The 13,856-nt window shown below is 39.8% G+C and overlaps 1 protein-coding gene across 4 annotated transcripts in view; it reads right to left on the bottom strand.

Moving 5' to 3' along the window:
- The window catches only part of MTRF1 (mitochondrial translation release factor 1), a 48,592-nt gene extending 43,193 nt beyond the window's left edge, over positions 1-5,399 (bottom strand). Inside the window, exons 1-3 of one of the 4 annotated variants that reach the window (XM_033234219.1) lie at positions 5,126-5,399; positions 4,831-5,043; positions 2,002-2,424 (exon numbers count right to left, since the gene is read on the bottom strand). In XM_033234219.1, coding sequence (XP_033090110.1) covers positions 2,002-2,424; positions 4,831-4,861 — 454 coding nt within the window. In that variant the 5' untranslated portion in view covers positions 4,862-5,043; positions 5,126-5,399. Of the gene's footprint in view, positions 1-2,001; positions 2,425-3,562; positions 3,586-4,830 lie in introns of those variants that run through there. The other 3 variants (XM_033234240.1, XM_033234228.1, XM_033234232.1) reach the window with 3 other exon arrangements.
- Between the last annotated feature and the right edge of the window lie 8,457 nt (positions 5,400-13,856).

Below are 13,856 nucleotides of genomic sequence, written 5' to 3'. Positions count from 1 at the left end.
TAGCCAAGCGTGGTGGCGGGCACCTGTAGTCCCAGCTATATGGGAGGCTGAGGCAGGAGAATGGCGTGAACCCGGGAGGCGGAGCTTACAGTGAGTGGAGATCATGCCACTGCACTCCAGCCTGGGCAACAGAGCGAGACTCCGTCTCAAAAAAATAAATAAATAAATAAATATGTCACATACAAAAATAACTCAAATAGATCAAAGACCTAAATGCATGGGATAAAAATTAAAAAATACTTCACTCTTGTAAGAAAACACAAATGTAAACCTTTGTGACCTTAGATTAGGCAATTTTCTGAAACATGACTCCCAAAACTCAAGCAACAAGAGAAAAAAAGATACATTGGACATCATCAAAATTTTAAAATATCATGCTTCACAGGACAGTATCAAAAAAGTGAAGAGAAAAACCACAGAATGAGAAATTTTTGCAAATCATATATCTGATCATCGACTTTTATCTAGAATATAAAGACCACTTATAACTCAATAATGAAAAGACAATTCAATTTGAAAACTGGCAAAGGATCTGAACAGTCATTTCTCCCAAGATGATACACAAATGGACAAATAAGCACCAGAAAAGATGCTCAACATCATTAATCTTCAGGAAAATGCAAATCAAACCACAATAAGATGCCACTTCACATTCATAGGATGGCAATAATTGAAAGGGCAGATAAGAAGTGTTGGCAAGTATGTGGAGAAATATGAACCCTCATACACTGTGTATAGAGCTGTAAAATGGTTATAGCCACTTTGGAAAACAGTCTGGCAGTTCCTCAAAAGGTTAAACATAGAGTTACCACATGAACCAGCAATCTATGCCCACAAAACAACTTGTATACACAACTTCACGGTATCATTATTTATAATAACCAAAAAGTGAAAACAACTCAATGTTCATCAACTGATGAATGGATAAATAAAATGTGGTATATCCATACAATGGAATATAATTCAGTAATGAAAAGAAATAAAGTACTGGCCGGGCATGGTGGCTCACGCCTGTAATCCCAGCACTTTGGGAGGCTGAGGTGGCTGGATCACTTGAGGTCAGGAGTTCAAGACCAGCCTGGCGAACATGGTGAAACCCCGTCTCTACTAAAATACAAAAAAAATTAGCTGGGAATGGTGGCGGGTGCCTGTAGTCCCAGCTCCTCGGGAGGCTGAGGTGGGAGAATTGCTTGAACCTGGGAGGCAGAGGTTGCAGTGGCCGAGATCATGCCACTGCACTCCAGCCTGGGTGACACAGCAAGACTCTGTCTCAAAAAAAAAAAAACAGAAAGAAATATAAAGCTTCCTTCTTGGCTTCACTAACGTGTGATCTCCTCCAGGAAGCTTTACCCAATCAACCCAGGCTGGTTTGAGTGCCCTCTCCTCTTTGCTCCCATGACACTATGCCTTCCTCTAGTAGAGCAGGTCTCACATTATAAACAATACTTAAATAAGTTTCTCTCACTAGACCATAGAAGCTCATTGATGGGGTAGGAACTATGTGTGTAGCCCTACTATGTAGGTACAGTGTTCAATAACGTTCTGCTCAATAAAATAAAGCTTCTGAAAAGAACAACATTTTGTCTCCCAGACCTTAAGACCATGGCAAGTACCACGAGGAGCCTAGTTACTTAGTAGAATTGATCTTTAGTAGCTAAAGTGGGTCAAACACTCTGGGTACAGAGTCCTGTTCTTTCCAAGCGTTGAGTTTATTACTTGTACGTTTTTTAAAAGACTGAGTTCAGGCCAGCCTCAGTAGCTCAGCGGCTATAATCACGTCGCTTTGGAAAGCCCTGGCACAGCAGTCCTAGCTACTCAGGATTCTGGAGCTACGATGGAGTCACTGCACTCCCACCTGGGCAACAAGTGAGACCCTGCTTCTGTGGGAAAAAAAAACAAAGACTAAGTTCAATAACGCTTTGACTTAGAAAATCAAATCCGTACTTACACACACACATAAAAATAGCCCTTATGCAGGACACATACGTATCTTTTACCTACTTTTACACATTGATTCTAATTCTTCAATTGCTTGTTCAGTCTCCTGAATTTCTTGGTAAATGGCTGCAAGAGGTGCCAACTCAGCATGCCTTCTGTTCAAGGACCTTCGGTTCTCTTCATTCACAGGGATACGCTGCAGACATTGCTCAAGTGTTTGGTACTCCTTATTCAGGTTCTCCATATATTTCTGTAGTGCTTTATGCTTCCAAAGCATCTTGGTGTCTTGATGGCAATATCTCCTGGACCAATTCTTACTTAACAGATGAAAAATGTAATTCCTGTTTTGTCTAAAAACTTGCAGCCTTGTATCAAGATGTATCTGTCTAAATCGATGAGAATGGAGCTGGATGTGACACTGGAGGTAACCATCAAGAGATGGATGTCTAAAAAGCCAAACACACAGGTGACGATTCATCTCAGCATCTGAAATACAATAAACACAGTCTTTAAAAAAAAATCAGCTCTAAAGATACATGCATAATAAAGCTGGAAGGAACATCAAGAAATCTTGTTTCATTTACTGCCTCAGCCAGCTCCAAACACAGTCTTAAAATTCAACTGCCAGCCAGGCGCAGTGGCTTACACCTGTAATCCCTGCACTTTGGGAGGCCAAGGTGGGCGGATTATCTGAGGGCAGGAGTTTCAGACCAGCCTGGCCAACATGGTGAAACGCCATCTCTACTAAAAACATAAAAATTATCTGGGTGTGGTGGCAGGTGCCTGTAATCCCAGCTACTCGGGAGCCTGAGGCAGGAGAATTGCTTGAACCCAGGAAGCAGAGGTTGCAGTGAGCCGAGATCGCGCCATTGCACTCCAGCCTGGGGGACAAGAGCGAGACTTGGTCTCAAAAAAAAAAAATAATTCAACTGCCTACAGAAAGAACCTAATTCTTCAAATGTGTGAATAACATAGTAAAATAAATAAAAACAGCACTGCTTCCTACCTGCTCAACATATATAATTAACTGAAGCATATGAGTAGGAGTACACCTAACAAATATATCAATTGAGCAAGTTAAGTCAGTTATTTTCTAGAAAGTATCCAGAATCTAGAATTGAGTGTGTAAATAAGCTTTTGAAAGCTATGAAAACATACAAACTTAAGGTGGTTCACAGAGTCATTTTCTAAAGTTTGAAGAAAATATTATCTTTTTAATTCTTTAACTTTAAGGATCTAGATATCCAAGGAAGTTAAGTAACTTAATCAAGACTATTCAGTCGGCTGGATAGAGACAGAGCTGGTATTAGAATGTAAGTTGCCTGTTCAGGACTCAGTAATTTTCACTCTCAATTCTGCAATCACTTTTCAAAAATGCTTCCCTTTTAGCTGAGATCCTAAAGGAAGAAAAGTTCAAGTATTAATAGATCAAGAAAGTAGGGTTGGTGAAAAGCCCTACAATTATATTAAGTGGTGTCAGTTATATTAAGCAAGAAAAGCAAGGAGCAAAATAGAATCTCAATTACATTTAAAAAACATTCTATAATATATACTATACATGTAAAAAAAGAAAAAAAAAGTACATAGAGTATTTTTTAAAAAGAATGTTAAATAAGAAACATACCAACATGTGCCAGGCACAGTGACTCATGCCTGTAATCCTACAACTTTGGAGGGCCGAGGCGGGCAGATCATCTGAGGTCAGGAGTTCGAGACTAGCCTGGCCAACATGGGAAAACCCTGTCTCTACTAAAAATACCAAAACAATTAGCCAAGCGTGATGGCACATGCCCGTAGTCCCAGCTGCTTGGGAAGCTGAGGCAGGAGAATCGCTTGAACCTGGGAGGCAGAGATTGCAGTGAACTGAGATCGCACCATGCACTTCAGCGTGGGTGACAAAGCAATACTCTGTCTCAAAAAAAAAAAAAAGAAACATACCAAAATGTTAATAAAATGATCTCTAGTTGTGAGATTATGAATACCTTTTGCTTGCTATTTTTTCTACTTTTCAGTGTTTTCCAAGTCTCTTGCACATATAGCATGGAATACATTCACAATCACAAAAAAAGATTAGTTTAAAAAATTACAGGTTAGGTGAAATTGGCTTTGTACAATAATTTTGTTCTCCTCCCCTCCAACAGAGATAATCAAGAGCTAACAAAAGTACACAATGGTCTTACTGAGTAAGAAAGGGAGAATATAAAGTGTTCTAAGAAAAACACTTTGCCCCTAAAACTCTGAGGTTCAAAGTTGAAATAATGGTCAAGCCACGCACAGTAGCATGCATCTATTGTCCCAGCTACCCAGGAGACTGAGGCAGGAGGATCACTTGAGCCAAGGAGTTCAAGGCCAGCCTAGGCAACATAGTGAGACTCAACTCAAAAAAAGAAGGATCAACATTTATCAAAATCAACCTTTACTTTCTCCAGTGATCCTACTATGCTAGGAGGTGCATTGATATATTAGCTCATTTGTTCACTATAAGCCTGTTAACTTACCATTAGCACCTAGGAAATAAACATTCAGAATGGTCTTTAAAATATTCAGTTTCCAGAGTTCTACTGATAGATTTTAGGATAGTGCATCACATTATTAAAAGCACTGTGGAAGAAAGCACCAATGGCCAGCTGTCACAAACGTTACACTCCACCACCCCCATATTTCAAGCACGTCAGAGAAAGTGTGTCCATTTGCTAACAGACAGAATAAAAGGATGACAAATACATGTTTGCACGAATACTTATTGCTAAAATTTCCATTTTAGGAACAGAGTAGAATTTTCTAAATTGCATAATTTTCAGGGTAAAATTGCATAATTTTCAAGGTCATGAATCTCAACATTAAGAAAAAAAAAAAAAAAACAAGATGTTTACTCTCCAAGGTTAACTACACCTGAGAACAGCACGACTTCTCCATTACCCATCACAGTAACAGTATTACTCTGATGCTTTGGGGAAAGTTCTGAGTGTAGGCAGGTCAGAAGCTACAGCCCGCGGGGCAGCAGCACGGGCAAACCATGCTGTGTAACTCAGTATGTGGAGTGATTCCATAAAGAGGCAATACAGGAGGCGGCGGGGAAGATCAGGAACGAACTGTGCACAGTACCTAAGAAAAAGAAGAATAGACGTCAGCTCTCTTTACTGAGGTCGGAACCTTCAGAGACCCGCCACATTTCAGCCCGACAAACCCGAAATCACGTTGACTTCCCGGTTCACTTCTTCCGGGTTAACACACGGTCCCGGCCCCTCCTCCGCAACGACCGCTCTCCGAAGGAGTAGTCCTCGAGCATGCCTAACAATGGACTAACATGACAAAAATGAGCTAAATGAGAAAAATGACAAAACGAGAATGAAATTGTCATGAGACAACCGATGACAACCGCCCCCGCGCTGTCCTTATCCAGAACGTGAGCCCAGAGCTGGGGTGGAGATGGTGTGAGGCAGGGAGGGGCCAAGGCGGGACTAAACTACATCTCCCAGAGCGCCCACCAAAGAATCCTGGGAGTTGTAGTTTACCTTGCGGCAGCCTCCGACCCCGTCCATCCACTATCCAGCCAAAGGCGGAGCTTTTGGTTTTCACCATTAACTGCAAACCTAGAAGAGAGATTCTCTACGATTCTGATTAAGAGATCAAGATTTAGAACATATTGCATGTGAAATTACAATAATTTCCTCATATATTAGAAGCCCCTAAAGCACTGCTTTCTGATTTTTTAAAAAATAAAGTCTCCTTTTTCATCATCCACAAATGTAGATGATTCTGCGTGTAGTTTCTATACTTTGAGCTTCCATTGCTTCAGAAAATACCTAATGACTAAAGGATAATACAAATAAATTTGTATTTTTTAAAAGTAATAACAGGACCCAAAAGTTAGAAGACTGTATATTTCCACGTTAGTGATTTTATAATGTTCTTTGCACATGGGAATGTAGGGGCTCAACCTAGATTCATAGCTTATGAACCACTGATTAAGTGAAGAATGAAAACTCCAGTTAATAAACAATTGCAAGAAAATGCAAGTATATTGTCCTACTTTGACTAATCCAGTGGGATCCAGCCCTTGGCTATCACATTTACAGTCTTTCTATCGCCATGCCTCAATTTTTCCTCCTGAAAGAAAAGGCAAAAAATGTTCCATATTACTGACTTTACAGAGTATTTTCTTAGATTATAATCACATACATAGGAAGGAGAATTAACTCTATATGCAAAATTATATCTAACATTTATAACCAACTTCAAGGTACCTATTTCTATGTACTATGTACTAAATACTGTTCTAAATGGTTTTACCTTATTAATTCAACTAATTTTTACAACCTTAAAATACTCATTTTGCAGAGGAGAAAATTAAGGCACATACAGCTAAAGTAGCTTATCCAAGGTAAAAAACGGTAAGTGATAGAGCCAATATTCAATTAAGGCAATCTGCTTTAATGATCTGTGGCTCCTAAGCTCTGATATAGGGTCTCCCTGCTCCAAAAAAGAAAAGAAAACCTGCAATCATGTATTCAATAAATACTGAACACCAGTTATGTGCTATTCACTATTCTAGTCATGAGGATTTAGCAATGAACAGAAAAGACAAAAACCTTTGCCCACATGGAGCTTATGTTCCAGCAGGGGAAAAGTTCCAAAGGATCTACATAAAGTCATTCTCCTAAGTTATCCAAAAAGTTATTTAATTCTTTATTTTGATTTGTGTATTCAGCTATATGACTTGGGTATTATATATAAAGCTTTATTTGCCTTAAAAAATTAGTCTTGGTTGGGCATGGTGGCTCACGCCTGTAATCCTAGCACTTTGGGAGGCTGAGCCAGATGGATCACCTGAAGTCAGGAGTTTGAGACCAGCCTGACCAACATGGAGAAATCCTATCTCTACTAAAAATACAAAATTAGCTGGGCATGGTGGCGCATGCCCATAATCCCAGCTACTTGGAGGCTGAGGCAGGAGAATCACTTGAACACGGGAGGAAGAGGTGGTGGTGAGCCAAGACTGTGCCATTGCCCTCCAGCCTGGGCAACAAGAGTGAAACTCCATCTCAAAAAAAAAAAAAAAAAACAAACAAAAAAAGTAGTCTTACTGCTATAGACTGAATTGTTTATATTCATAATCATGTTCATATTACTAATACTTATTTTTAAAATTCATATATTGAAGCCCTAACCCCTCCAATACATGTGATTCTATTGGAGATAGGGCCTTTAAGGTGATTAAGGTTAGATGAGGTCATAGGAGTAGAGCCCTGACATAATAGGATTAGTGCCTTCCTATAAAGACACCAGAGATCTTGCTCACTCTCCCTGCCCAAACAATAAAGAGGTTATATGAGTACCCTGTGAGATGGTGGCCACCTACAAGCCAAGAGAAAAGGTATCAGACTGAAACCTACCTTACTGTCACCTTGATCTTAGACTTCCCAGTCTTGCAAGAGGCTAAGAAACAAATTTCTGTTGTTTAGGCCACCAACTCGGTGGTTTTTTTTTTTTTTTTTTTGGAGGCGGAGTCTTGCTCTGTCACTAGGCTGGAGTGCAGTGGCTTGTTCTTGGCTCACTGCAACCTCCACCTCCCGGGTTCAAGCAATTCTCCTGCCTCAGCCTCCTGAGTAGCTGGGACTACAGGTGCGCGTCACCATGCTCAGCTAATTTTTGTATTTTTAGTAGGGATAAGGTTTCACCATGTTGACCAGATGGTCTTGATCTCTTCACCTTGTGATCTGCTTGCCTCAGCCTCCCAAAGTGCTGGGATTACAGGTGTGAGCCACCGCGTCCAGCTTTTTTTTTTTTTTTTTTTTTTTTTTTTTTTTAGTAGAGATGGGGGTCCCACTATGTTGACCAGGCTGGTCTCAAACTCCCAGCCTCCTAAAATCCTGGGATTACAGGTGTGAGCTACGACGCCCAGCCCAGTCTATGTTTTTTTGTTATGGCAGCCAAGTTGTTCCAACTATGCAGAACAACTTAGAAATTTAGAACTCAGGCCGGGCACAGTGGCTCAAGCCTGTAATCCCAGCACTTTGGGAGGCTGAGGCGGGTGGATCACGAGGTCAGGAGATCGAGACCATCCCGGCTAACACAGTGAAACCCCGTCACTACTAAAGATACAAAATATTAGCCGGGCGTGGTGGCGGGCGCCTGTAGTCCCAGCTACTCGGAGGCTGAGGCGGGAGAATGGCATGAACCCAGGAGGCGGAGCTTGCAGTGAACCGAGATCGCGCCACTGCACTCCATCCAGCCTGGGCGACACAGCGAGACTCCGTCTCAAAGAAAAAAAAAAGAACTCAGGCTGGGCACAGCGGCTTACGGCTGTAATTGCAATGGCAGCACGTTGGCAGGCCAAGGCGGGTGGATCACTTGAGGCCAGGAGTTTGAGACCAGCCTAATCAACATGGTGAAACCCCATCTCTGCTAAAAATACAAAAATTAGCCAAGCGTGGTGGCATGAACCTGTAATCCCAGCTATTCAGGAGGCAGAGACATGAGACTCACTTGAACCTGGGAAGTGGAGACTGCAGTGAGCTATCATGCCACCTCACCCCAGCCTGGGTGACAGAGCAAGACACTCTCTCAAAAACAAAAACAAAACAAAACACAAAACAGTGAGACCTTGTTCTTAAGAAAATAAAAACTTTTTAATATTATCTAATATCCAGTCAGTGTTCAAATTTCCCTGTGTCAGATTTTTTTTCTCTTTTTTGTGGCATTTTGTTTGTTCGTATCAGGATTCAAAGAAAGTACATACATTGCAACTGGTTGTTATATTGTTGGTTTATTTTAATCTTTAGATTCTCCTTTTTTTCTTTTTTTCCTTGCAATGTATTTGTTGAAGAAACTGGATCCTTAGCCCTGAGGAGTTTCACGCAGTTAAGATTTTTCTAGACTTGTGGTATATCATGTGTCTTTTGTTCCCTGTATCTCCTGTAAACTGCTCTAGAAACTTGATCACATTCAGGTTTAAATTGTTTTTGGCAAAACTACTTCATAGCTGTGGTTATGCTCTGTGGTTATGTGGACTTTGCTTATGGGAGTCTCTTAAATATGTCTTTTAAAATGATATTAGAAGCCCTTCATTGCCTAGATCCATTTTTTCACTAGGTGTGGCAACATGGTGATATTTTATTACTCATTCTTCATTGATTAGTTAGAACCTCTATAAAGATAAACCTTGCTTCATCAGCTACTGATTGTCTTTGCTTTGTCATTTTTAAAAGGAAAAATAAAAACTTTGCTAAAGTAAAAAAGTTATCAAAAGCCAGGCACAGTGGCTCACATCTGTAATCCCAGCACTTTAGGGAGCCAAGGTGGGATTGCTTGAACTCAGGAGTTTGAGACCAGCCTGGGCAACATGGCAAGACCTCACCTCTACAAATAAAAAAATTAGCCAGGTGTGGTTCTGTGTGCCTGTGGTCCCAGCTACTTGGGAGGCTGAGATGGGAGGATCACTTCAGCCTAGGAGATCAAGGCTGTACTGAGCTGTGATCCACTACTGCATTCCAGCCTGGGCGACAGAGTGAGACACTGTTGGAAAAAAAAAAAAAAAGATGATCAAATTAAAAAACTTGCTTTCTGAACAATTTCTAGGATTTCCAATTTTTATTTTAATCTTATTATTTGTATTTTTGTAAAGAAGGGGTTTCATCATGTGGCCTAAGCTGGTCTTGAACTCCCGGGCTTGAGTGATCCACCCACCTCAGCCTCCCGAAGTGCTGGGTTTACAGGTATGAGCCACCACACCTGGCCTGATCTTATCTTTTTTTCACTTTAGTAATACAGCAATTATCTGCAGTAGTAGTTAACTTTGAGTACTTATTCTCTACCAGGTAATGCTCTAAATGTGTTAGATTTAACTCACTTAAAAATGACACATCTATGAAGTAGGCTCAGTTGCAATGCTCATTTTAGGAAACTGAGGCCAGCATGGCTAGATGAATTGCCCAAGACTGTGCCCGAGAGACAGTCTAGTGGCCAAAAGGATTTGAACCAAGACAGCTGGGTTGCACTGTGACATTGCATCTGCCCCTGTATTCTGTATCTCACTAAACTACACTATTATTCCAGCTCTCCATGATGTGGCTCCAATCTCGCCTATTTCTCTGTTGTGATGTATCCGTAAAAGCTCCATTCCCTGATGTATGTGGTCTGGAAGTCCTGACCTCGTGATCCACCCACCTTGGCCTCCCAAAGTGCTGGGATTACAGACGTGAGCCACTGTGCCCAGCCAATAACTATATTTTTATTACAGTTCACGGTCCTTATCTGAAACACTGGGACCAAATATATTTCAAAATTCAAAATATTTGGGGTTTAGAAAGGTTAATGTGGCCAGGTGCAGTGGCTCAAGTCTGTAATCCTAGTACCCTGGGAGGCCGAGGCAGGTGGTTCACGCGGTCAAGAGATCAAGACCATCCTGGCCAAAACGGTGAAACCCCGTCTCTACTAAAAATACAAAACTTAGCTGGGCATGGTTGGGCGTGCCTGTAGTCTCAGCTACTTGGGAGGCTGAGGCAGGAGAATCACTTGAATCCGGGAGGTAGAGGTTGCAGTGAGCTGAGATCGCACCACTGCACTCCAGCCTGGTGACAGAGTGAGACTCTGTCTCAAAAAAAAAAAAAAAAAAAAAAAAAAAGCAAAGAACAAAAAGAAAGGTTAATGCATATCCTGAGCATTGCTTAACACCTCAACAGGACCTGGGGAAGCACTCTGCAACCCTATACATTAATATTTCTCCAGTGAAATACATGAAACTTTACATCAAATAGGATAAATAAAGATATAAATAATTCACATCAGTCCAGGTCAGGTTTGCCTGCCACATATTCAGTTTAGGTCAAATTTGCCTACAGAACAAGTTATAAAAAAAACCTTAAATTTTTAGCGATTTTGATTTTTGAATAGCAAATAAGATTTTTCAGCAATTTTGCATGTGGCAAGTCAATATACTGAGACACTGGGTTGCAGCAGAGAAAGAGGTTTAATCACAGGGCCCCCAAATAAGGAGATAGGAGGAAACCTCAAATTCATCTCCCTAAGGAGTTTGGGGCTGAGGTTTTTAAGGGTTTTGGAGTGGGCCAAAGTTTGAGCATTGTTAATTGGCCAAAGAGTGCAGGGTGAAGTCATGGGACAGGGAGATGTTCTCGATAGGTGCGCTGGCTCACGCCTGTAATCCCAGCACTCTGGGAGACCAAGGTGGGTAGATCACCTGAGGTCAGGAGTTTGAGACCAGCCTGACCAATATGGTGAAACCCCATCTCAACTAAAAATACAAAAAATTAGCCGGGTGTGGTGGTGTATGCCTGTAATCCCAGCTACTCAGGAGGCTGAGGCAGGAGAATCACTTCAACCCAGGAGGTAGAGGTTGCAGTGAGCCAAGATCGTGCCACTGCATTCCAGCCAGGGCAACAGAGTGAGACTCCATCTCAAAAAAAATGAAACAATGTTCTCTATGTTCTCACACTGATTCAGTTCTGTGGGCATCTTCAAACTGGTTGGCATCAGCTATTCCACTGAAATTCAGGATCTGAATACCGTATTAAACAATTCTCAAACAAATTTCTTATTATTCTAACATCAGAGATCCTATCTATAAGAACAATGGGGTTGTAAATTAATTCTTAAACAAAAGCCTTATAATTCTAACATCAGAAATGTTATTGGTACAGGAATTAAGAAGAAATCACTTAGGCAGATAGTAAGGGTGTGGGAGTAACCAAACACCATTTCATATTTTACAATGCTTCCTGTGTAATTTTTATACTAAATAAGCCAAATTATGTCATTTTTGGACTTTAGGGAAACTAATGTCTTGAAGGATTAATTAGGTCAAAAAAAGACATAATTTGTAATTTGATTTTAGAAAGTTTGTAAAATATCAAAGGTTTAAACACATTTGATATCACAGGTCATTGTAAAATAAGTTATTCTCAGGAGGCCGAGGCAGGAGAATTGCTTGAATCCGCGAGGTGGAGACTGCAGCAAGCTGAGATCACATCACTGCCCTCTAGCCTGGGAGACGGAGCAAGACTTCATCTCAAAAAAAAAAAAAAGAAGGAAAAGAAAAAGAAGTCATTTCCTTTAGACCTTTAAAAAAACATTTTAGCATCAGGCTACAACCAACAGAACTCAAGGGGAAAAAAAACTTACAAAACAAAACCCCATCTCTACTAAAAAATACAAAAAATTAGCCAGGCATAGTGGTGGGTGCCTGTAGTCCCAGCTACTCAGGAGGCTGAGGCAGGATAATGGTGTGAGCCTGGGAGGCAAAGTTTGCAGTGAGCCAAGATCATGCCACTGCACTCCAGCCTGGGTGACAAAATGAGACTCCATCTCAAAAAATAAATAAATAAATAAATAAAAAATAAATAACTAAAAGGGGAGAGAAAACCAAAAACAAGATGCAATACAAGTTGAACTTTATGTTAAAAAAATTAAAATCTCCTGTAATTTATTGAGTACATCAATCCTTTAAGAAAATTAATTTTATTGTTCTAACTAATTATTTAGTGTATGAGTGTTTTCAAACCCAATCCCTCGAGAGATCATTATAATTTCTCATTAATTTTGGACAACTTGATCGTATAAAAATTTTTGGGTTTTTTTCTTATAAATCCTCTTATTGTGACTTACACAGACCATTCATGACATGCTTGGACTTTCTGGTTTGACATTAACATCCCTTTTTTTTTTTTTTAAACAACAGTCATTTTATTCTAGGACTAAATTTGCCATATAAGATTCTTTCTTATTTAAAATTATTTCTCTTTAAGCTTTCTTACCAAAAACAAAACAAAACCTCTTTATTTTTATAACTTTCTTTACGTCTCTCTTATTTCCTGGTTCCTTTTACTTGGGTTTTGTTTTGTTTTGTTTTGAGATGGGGTTTCACTCTTGTCACCTAGACTGGAGTGCAATGGCGCGATCTTGACTCACTGCAACCTCTGTCTCCTGGGTTCAAGCGATTTTCCTGCCTCAACCTCCCAAGTAGCTGGGATTACAGGTGTGTGCCACCACACCCGGCTAATTTTTGTATTTTTATTAGAGACAGGGTTTCATCATGTTGGCCAGGCTGGTATTGAACCCCTGACCTTGTTATCCACCTGCCTTGGCCTCCCAAACTACTGGGAATCCAGGCATGAGCCACCACGCTTGGCCCTTTTACCTTGTTTTGTACATAACCTTTAAATAAGCTTGCAACTAGACAAAAATTGTTCACTTTTTTAAAAAAGGGCACACTTTTTTATTAGAATGTTTTCCTACAATATATTTTTATTAGAAACTACCCAAATAACAAAATATCTATTACTTAATTTAATATAATTTTATATTCTAAATTATGATGAATTTTTCTGCAATTATCTCATTACAGTTAACTATTTATTTTATTTTAAACATTTACTTATTTTAGTTATGAAAACGCCATTGCAAAATTATAACTGGGACAGTGAAAAAGATCTGACCTAACCAACTCCATCTTGCTTCTAACCTCCAAGCTGTCCTTGTTCATTCCTGAGCTCAGGCCAAACTAACTTTGGGAGGAACTTAGTTTATAGTTTAGCTTTGAAACAAAGATAACAGTCCTTTCCCAAAACAAACTTTACTGCCTGTGGACTAGACTGCCTAAAGCCACAAGATTAGAAGTTATGGTAATCTTATTAAATTTAAGATGTAGCTATTTTCCTTAAACCAATATCAATGTCTTATTTATTAAAAATGACATAAGCTAAGTTTATTCTGTCTTGGGCTGGGTTTATAGTTTTGTAACCCTTATGCCAAATTTTGAAAATTTACAGTATTTGGTTAGGATAATTATGAAATTTATTGATTAATAAATGCAAACAAAAATTTATGTTGGCAATTTTTAAGACATTTCTAATATCACTTTACCAATAATTTTAAAGCTAGCTTATTTATTAGATATTTTA

This window comes from Trachypithecus francoisi, unplaced genomic scaffold (genome assembly GCF_009764315.1).
Source record: "Trachypithecus francoisi isolate TF-2019V2 unplaced genomic scaffold, Tfra_2.0 Contig01461, whole genome shotgun sequence".
Taxonomy (NCBI): Eukaryota; Metazoa; Chordata; class Mammalia; order Primates; family Cercopithecidae; genus Trachypithecus; species Trachypithecus francoisi.
Note: the sequence above shows the minus strand (reverse complement) of the source record. Positions and strands in the feature narration are given on the sequence as shown.